General features: G+C 44.9%; 1 protein-coding gene across 20 annotated transcripts in view; it reads left to right on the top strand.

Annotated features, from left to right (window-relative positions):
* Nucleotides 1-21,831, top strand: part of Epb41l2 (erythrocyte membrane protein band 4.1 like 2) — a 144,067-nt gene that overhangs the window by 67,424 nt on the left and 54,812 nt on the right. For all 20 annotated transcript variants that reach the window (XM_051164529.1, XM_051164528.1, XM_051164527.1 and 17 more), the window contains 2 exons: nt 10,521-11,005; nt 11,778-11,993. In XM_051164529.1, coding sequence (XP_051020486.1) covers nt 10,535-11,005; nt 11,778-11,993 — 687 coding nt within the window. In that variant the 5' untranslated portion in view covers nt 10,521-10,534. The remainder of the gene's footprint in view (nt 1-10,520; nt 11,006-11,777; nt 11,994-21,831) is intronic.

Here is a 21,831-nt window from a genome sequence, read left to right as displayed (position 1 = left end):
TACCTTTTCCATCCATCTCGTACAGGTGACATCTTGTTTGTTGAAATAACTAAAATGCTTCTGTTCTGCTTGGGAAATTCTCTTTTTAAGACCTTGCTGTATTCAGCGTAAATCCTGGGCCCTGGTTCTGCAGTACATCATCAAGAGAGATTTACCTTCCTCCTTTGGAGGGCAACCAAAGGCAACTGCAATAGCTTATAATGCTTTGGGGGCTTCCTGAACAGCCCTGACCAACAGCTCAAAAGACAGCTTCTCTGCCTGGTCTCAGAGACTTTGCTTCTTGAGGGGAGCGAAAATTATCATAAAAACTGTGGGGACCTATGAGCTGGCTCAGTGGGTAAAGATGTCTATTGCTGAGCCTGATGGCCTGAGGTTGATCTCCAGACCCACATGGTAAAAGGACTGACTTGCAGAAGTTGTTTTCTGACACATCTCTCTCTCTCTCTCTCTCTCTCTCTCTCTCTCTCTCTCTCTCTCTCTCTCTCTCTCTCTCTCTCGCTCTCTCTCTCGCTCTCGCGCGCGCTCTCTCTCTCTCTCAAGTTAAAAAAAAAAAAAAAAATAAAAAAAAAACCCCAACTAAATGAGAATTCTTAGTAATGGTTGAATATAAAAGCTGCCATTACAAAGTTGGAGTTTTGTCACCAGGACAGTCTCCTGTAGTTAGGCATGGGACAGGTAGCAGCAGGCTCTTCTGTGACCCACATGAATTCTCTTGCTGAGGAATGAACTGACTTGGAAGTGAGCTGGGCTTTTGTACTGAGCATGCCCTTCTCTAGCAGGGTCCAGCTTGGGTGGGGCCCAGCTCGCTCATTAAGCTTTTGGAGCTGGGTTTCCATCGGCTTTCCACAGTCTTCCAATGCCAGGAAACAGGAGACAGCGGCTGGATGTGCCTCGGTGCTGCTGCGTATGTACGTGCAGGGGAGTTCTGTTGGAGCAGTTGGGTTTTGTGGTCCATGCTTACTTGTTTCTGCTTGAGAAAGAAGTTTGTTGTTGAGAGTGTGATTAAATATCTAGGGGCCTGAAATGTGGACTATGCTAGTGTACTGAGTAGATGGAATTTGGGTATGTAGTCTCTTTAGGAAAGGAATGTTGTGCTGTATTTGTTGGAAGCCCCTTTAAAACTGTAAGGAAGCGCATGTATATACTGTACGCGACTGCATACATATGTGTATGTGTATTTTAGTGGCCAAAGTTTTTAGACTAGTTATTTGCATTTTCCTAGGCAAATGTTGCATCTGTGTGGGTCTTCTTTACCACAAACAGCCTTTTCAGATAGGCCTGTATAGCAGTGGAGCTGCTTTATGCACTTGTCCTCCAGCCTTAGCACTGGCTTGGCAGCTCCCATCTGAGAAGCCATATGAAGGCGAATCATTTTCTAAGCCTGTTGTACAGTTACTGTTTAGCACATTAAGGGGTGGGCATCTTGGTGTATTAGTTTGTAGATGTTTCACCCTAAAGTATCTGTTCCCTAGCTCTTAGAGATGGACATTCCCACTGTTTTAGTACCTACAGTCATAGTTATGCATTTCTCAAGAACCGTCTGCTATTTTCACAGTCTTGTGCTCTCTGTTTTATTTCTAAATATCTAGTTTTGTCATGTGGAGAAAATGTGAAAATTCATTCTGTTGCTTAGATTCTAACATTCATATGGGATTTAAAAAACTATGATTTTTTTCTTTACTTATCTAGTAATCTTTCTTTAAAAGTGAAGAAAAACTCTAAACTGGTTTTATTGCTACTTCCTAACAAAGAAAGTGGTACCACCGTGACTGGCCCATGACTTTTGGGACTACCCTGCTGTATTGGGCCACAGGGAGCTGAGTGCATGTGTGTTTATGCTGCGGCATTCCCGGGCTTACAGAGAAGAGGATTTGAAAGCAGGCCCCAGCTTGGTGGACTTGTCTTAGTCTGCAGCATTGATTGATTTTGACAAGCTTTTGTCTTATGACCCATTAAAATGCAGCGTCTGCAGCCTGCGTGTTTATCCCATGCCGTTCGTTAACCTTGGTGGATTTGTCTTTAGCTGATTTGGGAAGAGCCTCTGGGAATACTGTTGCTGTTTCGTAGCATAGGACTTAGAGTTTATTTATACAGATGTGGGTACCTGGTTGTTGGTCTCCACTTAGGGTTGGGCGAGCATCCTGTGCAGAAGGGAGCTGGGAGCAGCTTGGAACAAGGACACTTGGTGGAGTCTGTTGGGATCAGGAGAGATGATGGTGTTGGCCGTGCTCTGCCTGAGCTGATTTCTTTTCTCCGGAGTGTTATATGATGAAGATCTCATAAATATTCCCTAGATACTAGGAACAACATAACAGTGGTATTGAGAAGCCACCGGATGTGTGGACATTGCGCTGGGAACATGAAGTTCTGCTCATCTCACAAAAATGTCCCTCTGTATGGGAGCATGGTAGCCGATGTGGGCCAGGGAGGAGGTGTGGACAGGAAACGTGACATCGCTGTGCTCACAAGGCCAGTTCGTGGCTGCTTTTCTCTACAAATGAAGAGGAAGCTGCTGAATGTGACTGGGAGTGCTTGCGCCTTACACACTTTGCTTTCTTTCTCAGTTTCTCTTCCCTTTAAAACCTGCCCTCTACTTGGAGAGCACTGGTGAGCGCTGTGCTTCCCTTCCCTGAGCAGATGACCCCAGCAGCGATCCTGTGTGGCCCCCTGCACTACAGCATTCCTAGACACGTTGTTTCAGCTCTGCCCTCAGATTGGGAGTGTGAAGGAAAAGAAGGGCTTTCTGAAAAACTAGCCTTCTCTCTGTATAAGTACACAACTGAGAATACTTTTCTTTTTTTCTTTTTTTTCCTGAGACAGGGTTTCTCTGTGTAGCCTTGGCTGTCCTGGACTTGCTTTGTAGACCAGGCTGGCCTCGAACTCACAGGGATCCATCTGCCTCTGTCTCTGCCTCCCGAGTGATGGGATTAAAGGCATGCGCCACCACCGCCTGGCTACTTTTCACTTTTATTACATTAATCTATGTGTGTCTAAGGTGTCTGTGCGCATGCACGTGCACAGTGACCCAGGGTGCATGGGTGGAGGGTAGATTCAGTTCTCTCCTTTCAGTATGTGAGTCCTAGGATCAGACTCACATGGCAAGCTTGGGACAGGGTCTTTTACCCATGAAAATCTTCCTTAAAAGTACTGCTATTCTAAACACACAGGCATTAAGCTTAGGCTAGGTAAGCCTCCCGTGGGATTTCAGGTCGACTAGCAGAAATGAGTTACTTTGAGACCATAAAGTACTGGACTCCATTCACTAGGACGTGACTGTCATGCTTCTCCGTTGGAGCAGCCTGGAATTTGTCTGTGCTCATGCTGTTCGTTTGTGTGGCTGGAGCTGTGTGACAGGTAGGATGGCTCCACTGCTCGCTCAGTCTGTAAATATATCCTTACACAGTGCAGAAGTACTTCATCCCATTGAAACGTGGGCTCAATGGGAAATCCTTTCTCCTGCGTTGAACCTCATGTATAGCTCACTTACCAAGGGCCAGCTATTCCCCACATCCTGTTACTCTTCTAAATTCTTCCTGCTTTGTTTCCTGGTATACAGGTAGATACATATGTGCACAGAAACACTTATTTCTTTCAAAGTCTGTGCTTGAGCCAAAATTAGCACAGTGGGACTGTTGGTTAAAAATACATATTTGGGACTGTGATAGTTTTCTGTTTTGTTTGTTTGTTGGTTGGTTGGTTTTTGAGATAGAGGTGCCTTGTTAGTCCTGGCTGTCCTGGAACCCACTATATAGATCAGGCTGGCTAAAACTCACAGAGACATGTCTGCATCTACCTCCCAACTGCTGCGATCAAAGACGTGTACCCTCATGTTCGGCCCCATGACATAGCTATTGACAAACTGACATTCATGGTGTCTGTACCAGATGCTCTTTAGTAATATGAATGTGGATGCGTCAGTGTCAGTCGCCATGCTCAGTGTCATGCGATTAGGAGTGCCTCTATTCCAAATTTGAAGCTGTGTTTCCCTTTTTCTTTTTAAACAGAGTTTCATTCTATGGCCAGCTGAGAGTTGAGCTGACCCTGCCTTGGCCTCTGTCTGTCTGGCCTCCGGGTGCACTTCTTCTCCTAGGAATGCAGAGGACTGCCTTTTTGTTTCGGCTCTCTCTGTGACCATTTGAACGCCTTTGGCAATAATTTCAGCCACAGGAGAGAGTTATTTTATATCATACAAAATGAAACCTGACCACCTCTGTCTGTGCTCTGCATCCTGAGCCAAGTTCTCCTTAGGCGTTCTCCTTCAACATTGCTGCAGTGTTCAGAGGCAGGAAAGCCAGCTCCTCTTGTAGAGGGAGAAATCTTTTTCCTGGAAACTCATCAACGGATGAATGCATGTCTTGATGACAAAAAGGGAAACCTCAAGATTGCTCAAGACCAACACAACCTACACTGCGACCCTCCTGGATGTATTCGCTGTACATACATGTGTCAGGGGAGAAAAACTAGACCAAACATGGGTTTTGTTGAAAAGGAGAAAAAGAAAAAGCAGAGGAAATGCATGCTCTGAATGAAAGCTGATCTTACCTGTACTAGAACTAGCAAAAGGTTGCATTGTAGTCCATTGCGGTTCAGTGTGGGGCTTAATTTCATTATGAGTTTTTAGATTGATGCAATTTAGTAGATGCCGTACAGTGGCCAGTCGCTTCTTTGAAATGTATTTACACTTAGTGGGTAGAGAATATAGTCTTGCTAAGCCATCTCATCCTTAAGAGGAACAAGCCTACAAAGCCTCCCTCGTGCTCGGCCGCTCTCTACTGAACTGTACATGTCAGTCCTTGCCGCCCATTCTGTCTGCTTGTTTTTACTGTTTCTTCTTCGTCTTCAGGCCTTTTGTCTTCCCTTTCCTCCCATCTGTCTTCCTCGTTCATGTTCCACACGTTTGAGAAGCCTCACCCTGTAATGCTTGAGTAGAGTTAGGTAGCTGCTGACTTACCTCTGCCTTTGATGCTCAAATGGAAGATTGTGGCATTAAAAGAATCTTCTAGCCAGGCATGGTGGCACACGCCTGTAATTCCAGCACTTGGGAGGCAGAGGCAGGCAGATCGCTGTGAGTTCAAGGCCAGCCTCATCTACAAAGCAAGTCCAGGACAGCCAAGGCTACACAGAGAAGCCCTGTCTCGAAAAACCAAAAAGCAAACAAAAAAGACTATGCTTCTTGCTGTGGGATGTTTGGGAGGTGAAAAAGTGAGCAGTTGTGGATCTTAGCGAGCTCCTACTTAGCCTGCCACAGCATGGCAGATGAATTTTGTTAGTTTAGAAGACAGCTGAATTAGAACTGTCCAGACATTGCCAATATTTTATTATTCATGGCTATTTGTAGAACAGTTTTCTTTCTGTATTTCCCAGAGTTGAAACAAAAATCTTTTAGCCTCTTAATGCCAATTTCAAAGTTTAAAAATGTATACTTTTCCCCTTTGTTAATCACAGCTCCTTAAATCCTTTGTGTCCTGCTAGGAGCAATGGGTTGCTTATGACGTCATGATGTAGGCACAGGAAGGGAGCCACTGATGGGGCGTCCACCTTTCCCAGTTTGTTTAAGGGTTGCATATAGCCTGGACCCTTAACGGTGGTAACGAAACACCTGAAGCTGCCATTAACACAGACCCTTTCTTACGTTTTTCCTGAGTGTGTAGAGCTGTGAGGCCATCAATTTTGTGAACAATTGATGATTTGGGAGCCTGTGGCTTAAAGGGCAGAACGTTCAGCAGGTGGTTTAAGCAGTGTAGCTACAGCACCTTGGTGTAAATGCCCTTTTAAAAACACAGACATAAAGAGTGGTTTTCCTTAATATCATTTTCTACTAAACTGTACTGGACTTCTGTAGACAGTTTTCTGCTTGATTGCGTGTTCAGTGATGCATGCCTTTTTTCCTGAAGCAGTCACAATAACAAACACTTCTATCAGCCCCAACTGGAGAATGCCAAAGTGGTAATTGTGTCAAAACCACATGCCTCTCTAATGGGCTGCTTGTTCATAGCCTTGTTTTCTTGTTGTTGGCAAGTAGAAAATCTTTACTTAGTATATTATATAACTATACCACTAATGACGGGGCTGCTAATTCTAATTAGAGATTAACGAGCATGGCTATGGTTGGAGGAGCAGTCAGTAGTTCTGGTTTTGTCTCTGCCCATTTCACTTTGTGCCTGGGGCAAATCTAGCTCGCTGAATCATTCTTGCTGATAAAATCAGGATATTAGGCTGGATTTTTCTTTTTTCTTTTCTTTTGTTGTTGTTTTTGTTTTCGAGGGCGGGGTGGGCGTGGGGGAAAGGGCAGACAGTTTCTCTGTGTGTGTAGCCTTGGCTGTCTCTTGGAATTCACTCTGTAGACCAGGCGCGTCTTGAATTCAGAGCCACCTGTCTCTGCCTCTCGATTATGGGGGGTTAAAGGCATGTGCCACCACCACCACCCAGCTCAGACTAAAAAAATTAGTAATGCCCATAAAATAGTATTTACTGAATAGTGCTTGCCACCTTTTGAAGACAAGTCTAGATGCTATGTCTATAAATGAGAGGAAGAGCCCTGCCTTCATGGACTCCCCATCTTAATGGGAAGTGCAGCCCTGACTTCCTGTTTTGGAAGTGCACCAGGCAGCACTGAGTTTCCTTTTTTTTCTGGGTGGTGCACTTAGTGGCCTGTCCACATCTGAATGCTGAGTTACATGCATGGTAACTATGGTGAACATATGTGCTATATTCATGTTCTCTTGATGGTAGTGATTTGTTTAAGAAACCATCTTACAAAGGAGACAGTGTTATGTTTGAGCTCTTGGGGCTATTTTAAGAATATGGTTACTTACATAGAGTTACACCCACCTTTATTGTTGGCTTGTCACAGCTCAGTAAGCTATTCCCACTGTTCTCTGTCCTGCAGCATCAATTTGAATGAGTGACACTGGTCAACCCTGGGCTGTGAAGACAGTGGTCACTCCTGCAGTCCATGAGGCTCAGCCTATGCTTGGCTCACCCATGCTCTCTATTTCTGTATTAGCAGTTTGTCTTCAGCTTCTGTCCACTCGCTTGTGACCACATGGTCAACAGTGGCCTTTCCACAAGCTGACGTGAATCTTTTCTAAGGAGTGAACCAGGAGGAGTTTTGTGACTCATTAGGAAATCCATGGGTGTATTGAATAACAGAAATTGCACACTGTGTGACATAATGAGCTGTTCATGGTTGTCTTAGTTTGGGTCTTATTGTTGTGAAGAGACACCATGACCACGCCAATCTTTGTAAAGGAAAACATTTAATGGGGGCTGGTTTACAGTTTCAGAGGTTTAGTCAGTCCATTGTCATCATGGTGGGAAGCGTGGCTGCATGCAGGCGGACATGGTGCTGGAGCTGAGAGTTCTGCATCTGGATCCACAGGCAGCAGAAGGAGACTGTGTGCCACACTGTCTTGATCACAGGAGACCTTAAAGCCTGCCCCCACAGTGACACACTTCCTCCAACAAGGCCACACCTCCTAATAGTGCCACAACTGTAGCCAAACATTTAAACACATGAATGGGGAGGGGGCATTCCTACTCAAACCACCACACTGGTATCTTCTTTGATTAAAATATGAACAGCTATTACTTCTTTCAACATGACAGTGGGAACTTTAGCTTTATGGTTCACTGCTTTTTGAGTATTTTGGCCAAAAGCTGTTTGCTCCCCTGTTTATCATAGCCAGAGTACTTAGAAAGCTGCCAGTTTATCTTGGTTAGCTTACACCTGTGTGGGGCAGCTTTTCTTTTAACTTTACGTAGGTATTTATTCACCTCTCAGGATGTAATTAGAAAGTATATGCTAGAAATCAACTGGTTTTCATGTGACTAATTTACATAAGATTCTTATATGTGTTTGGGAAAAGACCTGTTTTCTGTGCACTATAGGTCCAGTTGTATCCTTGTTTTTGCTGGTGGCACTGTGAGTTGTAAATCCCTAGCATAGGACATCCCATGTGGGTCTGGCAGTTAACTCTTGTAGTACTGCTCTCAGAGACACTATATCTTCCATCTTGCCTTCTCACCGTGTTTCCCTTTTTCTTTCTCTGCCTTGCATGTAGGTGGTAGTAAGGGTTTCTCGAAGAACCCTCTAGTGTCGGGCACCACTGGTTTCCTAGGTGATAGCAGTATCATGTGTGCTTGCAGCTCTTCACCCATGTGGCCACAGCTCCCAAGTGATTTCCATCCCTCATGCACATCTAGCCTCTCAGAGCTAGACATTGCCACAGACCTGTCAATCACAGTGAATTTAAAGTCAGGTTACATGTCTTGGCTACACTCATCTTCCTGGATATCCTGTTTGCATGGATAACTTTCCCCAGTGTCCCGTAGAGTCCCTAGATTCTTTTTCTTTCTTTCTATAGTCAGATATTGCCTCCGCTTGTCCCATGACATTCATTTCTTAGCCTCTTCCTCACTGCTTTGGCCTTAATAAAGACTATGCCTGGATTTCTGCAACCATTCCCCTGATGCCTTTCTGTTTCAGTCTCTCATTTCAGGCCTTGCAGTCAGGCTGGGCTGTTGAAACAGGTATCTTATCTCCTTATTAGTTAAAGTTCTTGAGCTCTAGAAGCAACTAATTTTAGGCTGTTCCATGGAACGCATGCATTAGGGCTTTCTTATGACTAAATAGCGTTTTTCTATATTGACACAGTAAGCTTTAAAGGGTCACATCTGTGGCTTATGAATCTGCTTTAAGACAATTGTGCGCTCCTTTTCCTTTTCAACTTCATGTTTGTGCCTGTAAGAAGCTAGCTCAGACATTTCCCATGGGCTAGGCTGCCAACACTCAGAACACTCTGGGGCAAGGATCATGAGGGAGCAAGCAGGGTGCTTGAGCTGGCTCCAGCCCCACTTCCCTCCTGCCTGCTGTCCTTGGGGGTGGGATTCTACTATGCTTGAGCTGGCTCCACCTTCACTTCCCTCCTGCTGTCCTTGGGGGGGAGTCTGCTATGCTTGAGCTGGCTTCACCCCCATTCCCCTTCCCCCAGCCTGCTATCCTTGTGGGGGAGTCTGCTGTGCTTGAGCTGGCTTCACCCCCATTCCCCTTCCCCCAGCCTGCTATCCTTGTGGGGGAGTCTGCTGTGCTTGAGCTGGCTTCACCCCCACTTCCCCCCTGCCTGCTGTCCTTGTGGGGAGTCTGCTATGCTTGAGCTGGCTTCACCCCCACTTCCCTCCTGCCTGCTGTCCTTGTGGGGAAGTCTGCTATGCTTGAGCTGGCTTCACCCCCATTCCCCTTCCCCCAGCCTGCTATCCTTGTGGGGGAGTCTGCTGTGCTTGAGCTGGCTTCACCCTCACTTCCCTCCTGCCTGCTGTCCTTGTGGGGGAGTCTGCTATGCTTGAGCAGTCTCTCTCTGCTTGTATAAGATTTAGGCCAGCAGTTATTTTTAGATTTAACTAATTTTGTTTCATTAGTTGTGTTGGAATAAGTCATTAGGTGTGTCTTTCCCATTCTATGATATCTCTATTTCATATGGACGAGGACCATTATTTTTCTTATATAACACACACCCACCCACCCACCCACCCACACACAGTGTCTGAGATTGGGAAGAGTGGAGGCTTAGAGTTTTAATTTTGTCTTTAATCATTTTCTCAGAAGCTTAACTTTTGGAGTATGCTGTTGACTCAGGATTTAACACTGGAAAGCAAAATAATAATAATAATAATAATAATAATAATAATAATAATGATAATGATAATAATAATGATAATGATAATAATAAGTAGTAGTAGTAGTTGTAGTAGTACTATTACTACCACTACTATTACTATTAATTACTATTACTATTACTATTACTATTACTATTAATTACTATTACTATTACTATTACTATTACTATTACTATTAATTACTATTACTATTACTATTACTATTAATTACTATTACTATTACTATTACTATTACTATTACTACTACAAGTTTTGTCACACAGCATTTAAAATTGGTTCTTTTTCTGTTTGTTTTTTGTGACAGGCTTTCTCTGTGTAGCCTTGACTATCCTGGACCTCTCTCTGTAGACCAGGCTGGCCTCGAACTCACAGAGATCCACCTGTCTCTGCCTCCTGAGTGCTGGGATTACAGGTGTGTGCCACCACGTGCGGCTAATACTTAACATTTCTATAGATTTTGGTTTCAGTGTGTGAAATTGTAGTGCAGTGTGCCTCAACACTTGGTAATATTGCTGACATTCCTTACTAAAGGGTAAAGGCTGGAAGTGAAAGAGAGCCTTAAACACGGGTTTTCTGTGTCAGGTATTGTGTAATTAGTTGGAATCAAATGAAAGCAGTCACTCTCTTGAGTCTGGATGATTGCATCCCAGCTGTCCGGAGTGTATGCCATTGTGACGCTGCTGGTTCTGGGTTCTGAGAGGCTCACGGGGCAGTCTCTTGCCTTGTGCCTTCTTCCTGTTTGCTGTTCCTCTTCCCTCTCCATCTCACCCTCCCCTCGCCTTGCCACCAGATTGAAAGTGGGAAAGTCTCTAAAATATTATCTTGTGGTTTTTCTTTTGTTGCAGTATAAGCTGTAACCATGACGACTGAAGTTGGCTCTGCATCTGAAGTGAAGAAGGGCTCTGACCAGGTGGGAGCAGACACACCCAAGGAGAGAGCTAAAGAAGCAGAAAATGAGCAGAATCCCTTATCTGAGCCAGAGGAGGAGAAAGGCTCCCAGCCAGGCCCTGCTGTTGAAAGCCAAAGCAGTCCCCGCCGCCGGAAGAGAGAGAAGGCTCCGTCTGAGAGCAGGGGCATTTCTCGGTTCATACCGCCATGGCTTAAGAAGCAGAAGTCTTATAACTTAGTAGTAGCCAACGATGGAGGAGATAAGAAGGAGCCGACCCACGCTGATATGGAAGGCCAGGTCTTGGATAAAGAGGATTCCCTTCCTGAGGAAGAGAGTCGGGCCAAGGGCGATGCTGAAGAGATGGCTCAGAGGAAGCACTTGGAGGTCAAGGTGGAGGTCAAGGAAGAAAAGCCTCCCCTGAAAAGCAGTCCTGAGACCCAGGTGTGTGTGAGGAGCCTGGGAGTGAGAGCACAGCCACACAGCGAAACGGGTTGGCTTGCCTTGCTCCATTTTCCATTTCTGTATTAAGATACGGCCTCAGCCTGCTGTATCTGTATACAGAGCTCGGATCACAGCACCTCAGTCTGCCCTGTGAGTCTTTCTAAAACTATCCCGGAAACAACAAAACAAGACAAAAGAACCATAGCACAGCAACAAAGCGCATGTAACCCTCTTAGAAGCGCCTGTTTCTGGTATGGTTGAGCTGGCTGTCAGCCCTCCCACTTCTACAGTTGATGCCCTTTTATTTACCTTTGCTTTATTCAAGTAAGTAGTGTTGGGAGTGAGCAGTGAGTGGAGTGTGTGTGCTCTGTTCACCTGTGGAAGCCGAGGTTTTGCTCTGCCTTAGGGTTTTAGGAATCTTGTTATTTCATGCTATTTAAAGTATAGCTGGGTGCTGCAGTATAGCTTCTTTTATTCATTTAATGCCCACATCAGTAACCTGGCAGAATGAAAGATGAGAAACTACCCTTTCTTGCACCATGTTTGACTCTTATAAAGCCTAAGTTTAAATTGGCTAGATCAAATATTATAATTCTCATTAAAGGTTTTCCTTGCGGCTGAGGATGTGGCTGGCATGCTTGCCTACCATATCCAAACCCTGGGAAAGGTAGCAGCGCTGTAGAGAAAAGTGGAGCCTGATTACTTTTCTAGTTAATGTTGTGTTCTACAAGGTGGCTAACTTTATCGTGGACTTAAATTTTTCCTTTGGAAGCCTGCTGAAGAAGTGAGGAAGGACAGAGAGGCAGGACAGGGAAAGGAGGCACAGGAAGAGACCCCGGAAGGAGAGGCAGCGAAACGGGAGACCAAGGAAGTGCAGACAAGCGAGCTGAAGGCAGAGGTGGCCTCTCAGAAAGCTCCCAAGAAGACTAAGACTGTCCTGGCCAGAGTGACCCTCCTGGATGGCACCGAGTACAGCTGTGACCTGGAGGTAAGGCAAGGACTGTGCAGACGGTCCCGTGGTTGGGCACGACACAAGCAGTCGCTCTGTTGGTGGCATGTCACAATGAGTAAGTGTCATTTCACCAACTTCCTATAGCCAACTTAACTGCAGTTTTGCTTTTAAAGCAACCAGGAAAGGTCATCATTTCCGTTTCAAGCAGCACTTTTCATCTTTTAGGCAAGCACATACGCTGCTTTGCAGTGTGCGCTCTCTCCTGTGTGGATTATGTCTGCTCTGAAGGGTCAGCTTGACAGTTACCTCTCCAGATTCCTACTGGAGAAGTGATGGTTCAAAGTTGACAGTCAGAATAAGAGATTTCAGCTGTAAACTCCTACCCTGAGAAAGAGAATGGCATAAACCTACATCCTTAATTTGGTTTTGTTTGGTGAAACGATGCCTGTGACTTGTGAGACGGGTGCCTTCCTACACTGATGCTGGCAGTCAATGTAACCTCTCAAAGCACCAGCTTCTCAGGCCTTCTGTTAGCTTGCTTATTTCAGTGATGTTTATTCCTGTGATACGCACTAATGGTTGATGTCCACTGGACTGTGTTGAAGGACTCTGAATGGCTTGTCGTGTCTTATGGAAGACTCCCTTCTCAGCGTCACAATGGGAAGGCAACGGCTTAGACTCAGTAGAGGAGGTGGTTGGGGGAGCCAGGCCTCCAACTGTGGCAGCTTGGCATTAGAGCTTGTGAACATGCCCGCAAAATTGCACAGGTTGTCTGTCTTTCTTACTCACCTTTCCTAAGTGTTCTGTTAATAATTTAAAAAATAATGCCAAATTCCTGGCTTTCTTTCCTTTCCTTTTTCTTTTTCTTTTTCTTTTTCTCTTTTCTGTCTGTCTGTCTGTCTGTCTTTCCTTTTTCTTTTTCTCTTTTCTGTCTGTCTGTCTATCTATCTATCTATCTCTATTTTTAATCTATCATCTGTCTGTCTATCTATCGTCTATTTGTTTATTTATTTTTGGTTTTGAGACAATTTTTTTTCTGTGTATAGCCCTGGCTGTTCTGGAGTTTATTCTGTAGACCGAGCTGGCCTTGAACTCACAGAGATCTGCCTTCCTCTGTCTCACAAGTGCTGGGATTAAAGACATGTGCCACCACCACTCCTGGCATTCATATTTTAACAGTTTGGTAAAAACATCTGTGGCTCTCTAGTTTATTATGTTAGAGTATATTATATGGCAAGGCTACTCAATAAGCACTTTGAATAAATCGTAAAGACCTTCATGTGTGCATGTAGAGTTGTTCTGGCACTTGACGCATTTCAAAAATAGAATTAAAAATTCTTGTCTTAGTGGTTCTTGGTGTTACAACAAAATACTTAGCAGAGCAGAGTTCAGTGGTTCTCAATCTGTGGGTCGTGACCCCGGGTGTCACATATCCTGCTAATCAGATGTTTACATTACAGTTCACAACAATAGCAAAAGTAGCAATAAAATAATTGTGTGGTTGGGGATCACCACAACACGAGGGACTGTAGTAAAGGGTCACAGCATTGGGAAAGTTGAGAACCCCTGGAGTAGACTGAGAAATTCACAATTGAGGAGTCAGCAGATCTGTGTGTGGACTGAGAACAACACGATCAAGGAGTCAGCCAGTCAGTGTGTGACGAGGCACTGCTGTTTCCAACATGGCACCTTCCTGCTGATCCCACACGTACTGTAAAGAGTGGAACTGTGCTCCTGCATGGGAAGAGCAAGCTGGCAGCTCCTGTACAGTCTTGTGTGAGTGCACGAAACCATTCCTGAATCCTCGTGACTTGTTCAGAGGTTCCACCTCCTAAAACCAGCACCCTGACATGGTTAGAGCAGACTCCACCCTCTCTATCCCTATACAATACCATAAGACAGCTGAAGGAAAGGAAGAAATCAAAGAATCTGTATTTGCTGATGATCTGATTGTATATGTCAACTACAGCAGGACTCCTCGAACCTGCCAGTGGCAGAAATAATGACACAGAGGCTTTTAAATATTTTAAAGCTCAGCCCTTTTAGCCTGGGCAGTGTCCAGCTGACGGCCCAGCTTTACCAGACTCTTCCTGGCACTGCATCCTGCCGTGTGGTAGCTCTGCCTCTCTGTTCCTGTTCGTGTCGTCTGTTCACCTCCGTGTCCACTGGCAAATCTGCATTTCCTTTGCTCCCAGTGTTCCCTCCCCGCTCTTTTGGAAGTGCCACCCTCCACTTTCTGACCAGCTATTGGCCATCAGCTCTTCATCACAACTAATAGGCAAGTGAGGAAGGACGGGTGTAATATACGCAATGTAACACTGTGGATGTGCCATAGAAACACCGATACTGAGGTCTTTGCGGGTTTAGCAGGCAACAGTTGACTATACAGAGACACCTTTACACAGTGTACCCCAACAGTACATGACCCTAAAAACTCTACCAGGAAACTCTATAGCAGATATGCACCTTCAGCAACGTATTAGGATACAGAGTCAACATTGAGAACACCCATTTCTTGTTTTGGATCTGTCCATGATCTGATTAACATGTCTGTTTCTTGTCTGTACTGCTTGACTGCCTTGACTCTTGCTTCTACGTCGGTTAAAGTGGCTCTGTAACAAACAGTAGGTTTTGTAATTTGCCTTAGTTTTCCTGTAAATTTATTGTTTCTAAAATCCTGGGCTAGATTGTTAAGTGTTTAGAATTACATACTGTTGCATAGTTTCCTTAATTGTTGTATTGTACCTTAAATCCATTTTATTAGATAGTAATATTACTGTAGTTGCTGTGTTTGTGTTAGGAATTACCTGGCCCACCTTCTGCTGTTTCTCTTGAGCTGGAAGCGACTTGTTTTTAAATGAGTCTGTCTTTGGCCTAGAGAGCCTACATCATATTTAGACGTCTGTGGCTCGATTGGACCTTCAGGCGGGTTGTCCGTTAGCTGACTTGCTCCCTCTTTTAGTGCTCTCCTTTGGGAATTGTCTGTGTTTTGTAGACACACTGGGGAGTTTGCTCCAACTGTGCTTGCCTCCCTCTGTCTTGTTTAGTGTGTATTCATTAGATCTCCGATCTCATTTTAGAAGACTACAAAGTAAAATTGTAACTGGTTGTCTTTCTGCAATTGATTCTGTTGCTCACAGAGAGTTAGCCTTGTGTTTCCTAGAGCAGAGCTGAGATAGTAGCCAAGGTTACAAGCTGCAGCTTAGTCCTTTAATTCACTAGGAATTAAATTTATTGGTGAAACGTAAGATTCTTGTAACTTTATGAGTATTAACTCATATTCTCTTTTTCTTTAATATGAGATTGTTTAACCTGCTATTTGAAGAACAAACTTGTGAGGACAGTAGATCATAAGTCAACAGGATAGCAGTTGTGTTGAGTGAGCGTCTTACTCTTTTCAGGTACAAAGCAAGACAGAATTGGGTAGACCCCCCTGGTGTTGTCCCCCAGTGGATGCTGTGCACCCACAGCTCACTTGAGCTCTGAGTGGGCACTTGAACCTGAGCATAGGGTGTACTTCACCTCATCCAGAAGTTGTGTGTTGTATTTCCCTTTGTAATCAGTGTCGCTCTCACCTTCTCACTGTGGGTCTCTGGTTGCTTGGTGACATGAATTTGGATCTGTCTCATCAGACCTGCTGTACCTGCTGTTGGGGGGTGAAGCACAGAGTCTGGTGAGCTGTGCTTGGCTGCACTCAGGCTTCCTGTCTAGTGCTGGCCTGGCCTTCCGTGTGATCTGCTGATGCTGCTCATCTGTGTTTGCAGATTCACACCAGAACTGAGTGTCTGTGGACCATTTGAGGAAGTTTGTGGGAAACTGTAGCCAGTGTAAGGCACATGGTTTTTTTGTTGTTGTTGTTGTTTGTTTTTTGTTTGTTTTTGGCTTGGGAGAACTGTCAAGCAAAAGTTACATTTTTCTCATGGTCTCTTATTTGTGTATGTACTTGGGTCTAATTTTCAGTTGTCCTTAGGGTATATGATGTTCCCGGTAAAGAGAACTTAATGGTTTTCACTTAGGGTACCCACAGTGGTAGAGGAAGCCATTAGAGAACTGACAACTAGCCAGGCATGGTGGCACGTGCCTTTTAATCCCGGCAGTCTGGGAGGAAGAAGCAGGCGGATCCTCTTGAATTTGAGGCCAACCTGGTTTACAGAGTATGTCCTAGCACAGCCAGGGCTACATAGAGAAACCCCATCTTGAAAAATAAAAACAAAAACACAAAGAAAATCAGCCACTGCAGGAAGTCATGAGGAGATGGAGTGTGTAGATTTACAGGGTCTTTACGGGATAGAGTGAGCATTTGGAAGACCTCAGGTGCCATGCACAATTAAAACTGACCTCTCTAACAAAGCCAAGAGGCCATCGAAGATTTGGAAAGCGTTAGCTGTGCTGTTGGAGTGGCTGAAGGCTGTGTGTTAGAACTTCACTGCGCTGGTTAGCATAAGCATTGATGGTGGTGTATACAGGTGACAGTTTTATAAGCTTTGTTTAGAACATTGGGCCAGTTTGGCAAATACCTGTATTACCTATCAGTGTTTCGGCCACGAGAGGACCACCGTTAACTGTGCGGTGCAAGCGATGCTATATAGTACTGAAAGCCTTTTTCACATTAGGAAACATAATTCTGCAAGATTATAATTTTTTGTCCAATGTAAATGTCATCTCTGGTACTCAGATCCTCTACACAGAATTAACATGTAGGACATGTGTAATGCACTCATGTACACATGTATTCTTACAGGCTTGTAAATGTATGTAATGTGGATATTTTTATATTCCCATCAATATCCACTCTTCTGTGTTTATATTGTGATATATACATCTTTACGCACTTTGGGGTGGGGGAGAGTATGGTTTTAACTAAGTTACCAAGGATGGCCTCAAACTCCTGAGCTGAAGACATCCTTCTCCCTCAGCCTTTAGTAGTTGGACTGTAGACAAAGACCTGACTTCCCCTTACTTTTTTTGGCTTCCTGTTTCAAAATTCTTTTTCTCCTGGGATGTCCTGGGCCTTTTCCCTCTGCTCCTGAGCCTCAGGAACTAGATATTGACAACTGCCAAGTAAACTGATTTTTAAACACTCTCGTCACCTTTGAAGTTGGTGTTCTTTTGAGAAAGGAGAGGCAGGTTATGGTTGATGTGACAAACGAGTGCTGCATGTGTTTGCCAGTCTTCCAGAAGGTGGGGCAGCAAGCAAAGATTTGGTAGCAGTACATTTCTAGAGACTGACTGTAGTGAAGCTCAAAAGCTCCATGGACTGCCTGGCTGTTGTGCTGTCTCTGGCTTATGAGGTAATAGTTTATTGCTGCGGCTTGCATCTCCTTTTATCCAAAGCCTAGTGTGTCTTCATATCTTTTCTTCAGATTGTTAAATACCTTTTCACCATTGTCCATGCAAATTACTATTTATATTTTCTAATTTGTCATCTGTCGATAACACACACATGTATTTTAAATCTTACTTTTGAAGATTATTATTTTTACTGTTATTTTTGAGAAAGAGTCTCAAAATATATATAGCCCTGGTTGGCTTGGAACTCCCTGTGTCGACCAGTTTATAGAAATCTGCCTGCCTCTGCCTCCTGAGGGCTCATGCTGTGTACCGCCATAGCCAGTGAGGATTATTGTCTTTTTTAAATGAAAGTCATATCAACTTTTATCTCAGCAAATTATTTAGGTGATAAATGATAACCTAGTTTGGTACCAAACCTTGAGTTGTGCAGATTTTGGGTCTTCTGGCTCCAGACATTTGGCAATAGGACTCTTTGTGATGCTGCTGCAGAAGTCATTTACACACTCGGTGTGCTAAAGCCACGGGGCTCTTTCCTCTAAGGAAAAATACAGCATGGTTTATTTAAAGTCATGGCTATAAGCAGGAGATTCATGTTTACTTTTCTATTCTTTGTATGTCTTTGGCAAGTGACTTCCTGCTTTTTCTTCTGTTCTCACATTGCAGAATAAGAATGAAAATATTTGCTTCCTTTATTTCTAGGATTGGACTGGATTTTCTAGCGCTTGTAGGTCTACATGTATTTTTTAAAATTGTGAAGTAAGTCCAGGATTTGGTAGCCTTTAGGAGCGCGAGAACGAACATGTGCACTCTGAGAGGAGGCTTGCATTTCCCTCTGGCATCTGCGCGTTTTTCCCACGTGCTGGTTTAGTCTGAGAATTGAAGGCATTGTTGGAGCCCACACAGGAATGTCACAACCATCTTCCTTAGTGATGCGTAAGGGAGCGAGAATGCAGGGCCTCAGCAGCAGCTGTTCTGTGACAGGAGTGTTCATCAGGAGGCGGAATGTGTCTTAGGGTCTTCTCTGCACTCACTTTGAGTTTCAGAAATCTAACTTGGATTCTTGCTTTTGGGTGTGGTGTGTTTGTATCTACTTTTGCCTCCCTAGGTTTGCTTTCAAACTTCAGTTGTGACCCTTGTAGGCAAAACAGTTAAGTGGTTTCAGTTATAGTCCTACTTTTGGGGGATTAGAAGTTGTGATCCTCTATAAATCCCACATAGGGTGTGTGTGTGTGTGTATGTGTGCATGCGTCTGTCCGTGTCCATGTGTGTGTGTCCCCATTTGTGTGTGTGTGTGTGTGTGGAATTGGGAATAGCTTATGTACAAATTTAAAATTGCAGTGACTAGATCCAAATCTGATGCCTCTGACCACCGTTCCATGTGTTTCTTTAGTTAAAGAAAGGGTCTAAGGTGGCAAATGTACCTACCCTAGGATTTGGTTTTTAAGGTGGGAAAAGGGTGGTGTGTCATGGGAGTGGTGATGTTTTCAGTCCCTCTTGACTTGGGAGCTGGCCTGGACTCTGTTCAGCCACTGTGTAGCTGGTCACTCAGGACTGTTAGGTGTGGCCCTGGGCTGTCCTCCCTTCCCTGACCATACAAAATGGTCTCCTACTGCACACCCTGAGTTGTCTGCTCTCCTGGGAACATAGAATTTGTATTCCTCCATTGCATGGTTCTCTCTGGTCTATAGTCTGACCCCTACCCACCTCTCAGAATGTTTTCTCTGCCTTTGAGCTCATCTATGCTGTTATTGCGTTCTTCAGGGTGCACTGTCCCATGAAAGAGTCTCCTGTGTTGCTGAGCAGCTGCACAGTTCTTGCTGGATTTTTAAATTGCTTTTATTGCTTCTTTACCTAAAAATTTCCCTTTTCCCTACTGAGCATTAATGTAAGACTTCACCAAAATCAGTTCTAGAAAGTAATTATTCCCATTTATATACGTTTAAAAAAGGGGGGCAAGGTTTCTCTGTGTCTCTCTTTGCTGTTTTGGAACTTGCTCTGGCTCTGTGCACCAGGCTAGCCTCGAACTCAGAGCTCCCTGTTCCTTGGCCTCTAGAGTGTGTACCGCCATGCCCGGCTACGTTTATACACTATTCTTCTTTCCTAAGATAATCTTGATAGCATTTGTGCAATTATGCTCTTAATTTTATTTTACCTTCTGTCCCTCACTGTGCTGCTTTTTAAAATGCTTAGGCAGTTGGCTGACCTGTAGAAATTCTAACAAGGCTTTAATGAGTGAAAACAGTTCATTATATTCCTGCAAAAACTTGTTCAAGTCCAGGAGTAAAAGCACCCTACAGAGGTGAGCCTACAGGAGTTGGCAGCCTAGAGGAAACTGTGGGACATGGAAATGACTTATTTATTTGTAGAATTATGTCCTGATTATATACAGAAAGATCATTGGCTCCGGTTTCTTTTTGCCTGAAGTTGAATGAATTTTGGAAACAGATTTGTGCACAGGTGACTCATTGGTGGGAAAGGAATTGTGACAGCCATGCCCTTAGGCTGAGGGCCAGGCCTTTTCCTCCTGCATGTGGCTTTAGTTGACTCCTCTGCCCCACAGCTATGCATGGGTTCTGTTTGCTCTGTTCATACCTTTGTTCTTAGCCTTTCCAGTGCACAGTGCACGGCTGGGGGCAGTAATGTATGGATTGTATTGTGGACTTCCCATCACTGGCTTCTTGGCACACAATAAAGACACTGTAGAGGGGCCTACTAGGAGAGACAGTGATGGGTTTTATAAAATGCCAGTGGTGTGTGGCGTCCCCTGCAATCTGCTGGGTAAGCAGTTGCCCAAATTCCTCCAAGTTGAGAGGCCTCCAGAAATGTCATATTTTGGCTTCAGTTATGAATGCCACAAATAACTGCACAGACGCAGGAGACTTTGCTCAATGTCTCACATTTCAGTCTGCTTTTCTTTAGCTGAGATCTGCTTTTTTTCTTTTTTTTTTTTTAAGAGAAACTTTTCATAAGCTAGTCTGCTAGTCCTTGAGTAAAATATTTCTGAAGATACATCTAAATTATTTTACTTTCTCCATCTCTTTGCATGTCTCTAATATATTATGCAGCCTCTACTAAAGCAAACAAACAAAACCAGAAAGGATGTGGGCTGGCAAGGTGGCTCTAGCAGTACAGTGTAAGCAGGAGGACCTGGCATGAATGCTTAGCAGCCACCTAGGAGGTCCTGTGTGGCAGGCAGCTTGCTGGCAGGGCTGGGGAAATAGGCAGGAGATCCCGTGGATGTGCTGGCCAGCAGTTCAGCTGAACCAGTGAGCTTCAGAGTCAGTCAGAGACCTCTTCTCCAAAAGCAAGATTGACGAGGAAGACACCCAGAGTTGACCTGTGACACACACATGCATGTGCACCCTTCCCACCTCAGGTTCACACCCTTGTCCTGTGTATACATGCATGTGCACCCCTCCCACTACAGGCACACACCGTTGCCCTGTGTATACATGCATGTGCACCCCTCCTGCCACAGGCACACACCCTTGCCCTGTGTATACATGCATGTGCACCCCTCTCACTACAGGCACACACTGTTGCCCTGTGTATACACTCATGTGCATCCCTTCTGCCACAGGCACACACCGTTGTCCTGTATATACATGCATGTGCACCCTTCCCGCCACAGGCTCACACCTTTGCCCTGTGTGTACGCATGCATGAACTTAAACAGAACAGGCCCTATGTACAGATACATACAGTATTTGATTGACACCTGGACAGCAGTGCTGCTCTCCTACTTGTCCCTCCCATCCTGGTTCTTCCTTGCTGTGGTGTTAGTGAGAGGCAGGTGGGGAAGTACACTGTTAAGCTTGTTGGAATTTGATATAAAAACTGAAATTTCATTTTCAAAATGTGTTTGGCTGGTTTTATGAACTTTTTTGTGGCATTGCCAAGGATTGAACCTAGGGCCTCATGGATGTAGACACTGTTCTCCCACTGAGGTAGTGTCCTGTTCCTGCTGGATTATGTGCGATTTATTAATTGTTGAGCTGTAGTGCTGCAGCATTAGAACAGAGACTGACAGTTACGTCAGTTCTCACATAAGAGCAGATTCAAAGCAGAGGAATGCTTTAGCTGGCTGTATGGAATCATGGGAAAGCTGTGTGGAACCACGGGGAAGCTGTGTGGAACCACGGGGGAGCTGTGTGGAACCACGGGGGAGCTGTGAGGAACCACGGGGGAGCTGTGAGGAACCACGGGGGAGCTGTGTGGAACCACGGGGGAGCTGTGAGGAACCACGGGGGAGCTGTGAGGAACCACGGGGGAGCTGTGTGGAACCACGGGGGAGCTGTGAGGAACCACGGGGGAGCTGTGAGGAACCACGGGGGAGCTGTGTGGAACCACGGGGAAGGTAGAACCACAGGGAAGCTGTGTGGAACCACAGGGAAGCTGTGAGGAACCTCGGGGAAGCTGTGAGGAACCACGGGGAAGCTAGGTAGAACCATGGGGAAGCTGATGTCCTAGTGAAGAAATGGGCAATGCCTGAAAATGTGCTGACTTGTCTGCATACATGTGGGTGTGGCCTGCCTTCAGGACAAATGCAGAGCGGCTTCCTTTGTAGTTTTCCAAAGGTATC

Source organism: Acomys russatus, chromosome 21 (assembly GCF_903995435.1).
Source record: "Acomys russatus chromosome 21, mAcoRus1.1, whole genome shotgun sequence".
Classification (NCBI taxonomy): Eukaryota; Metazoa; Chordata; class Mammalia; order Rodentia; family Muridae; genus Acomys; species Acomys russatus.
Note: the sequence above shows the minus strand (reverse complement) of the source record. Positions and strands in the feature narration are given on the sequence as shown.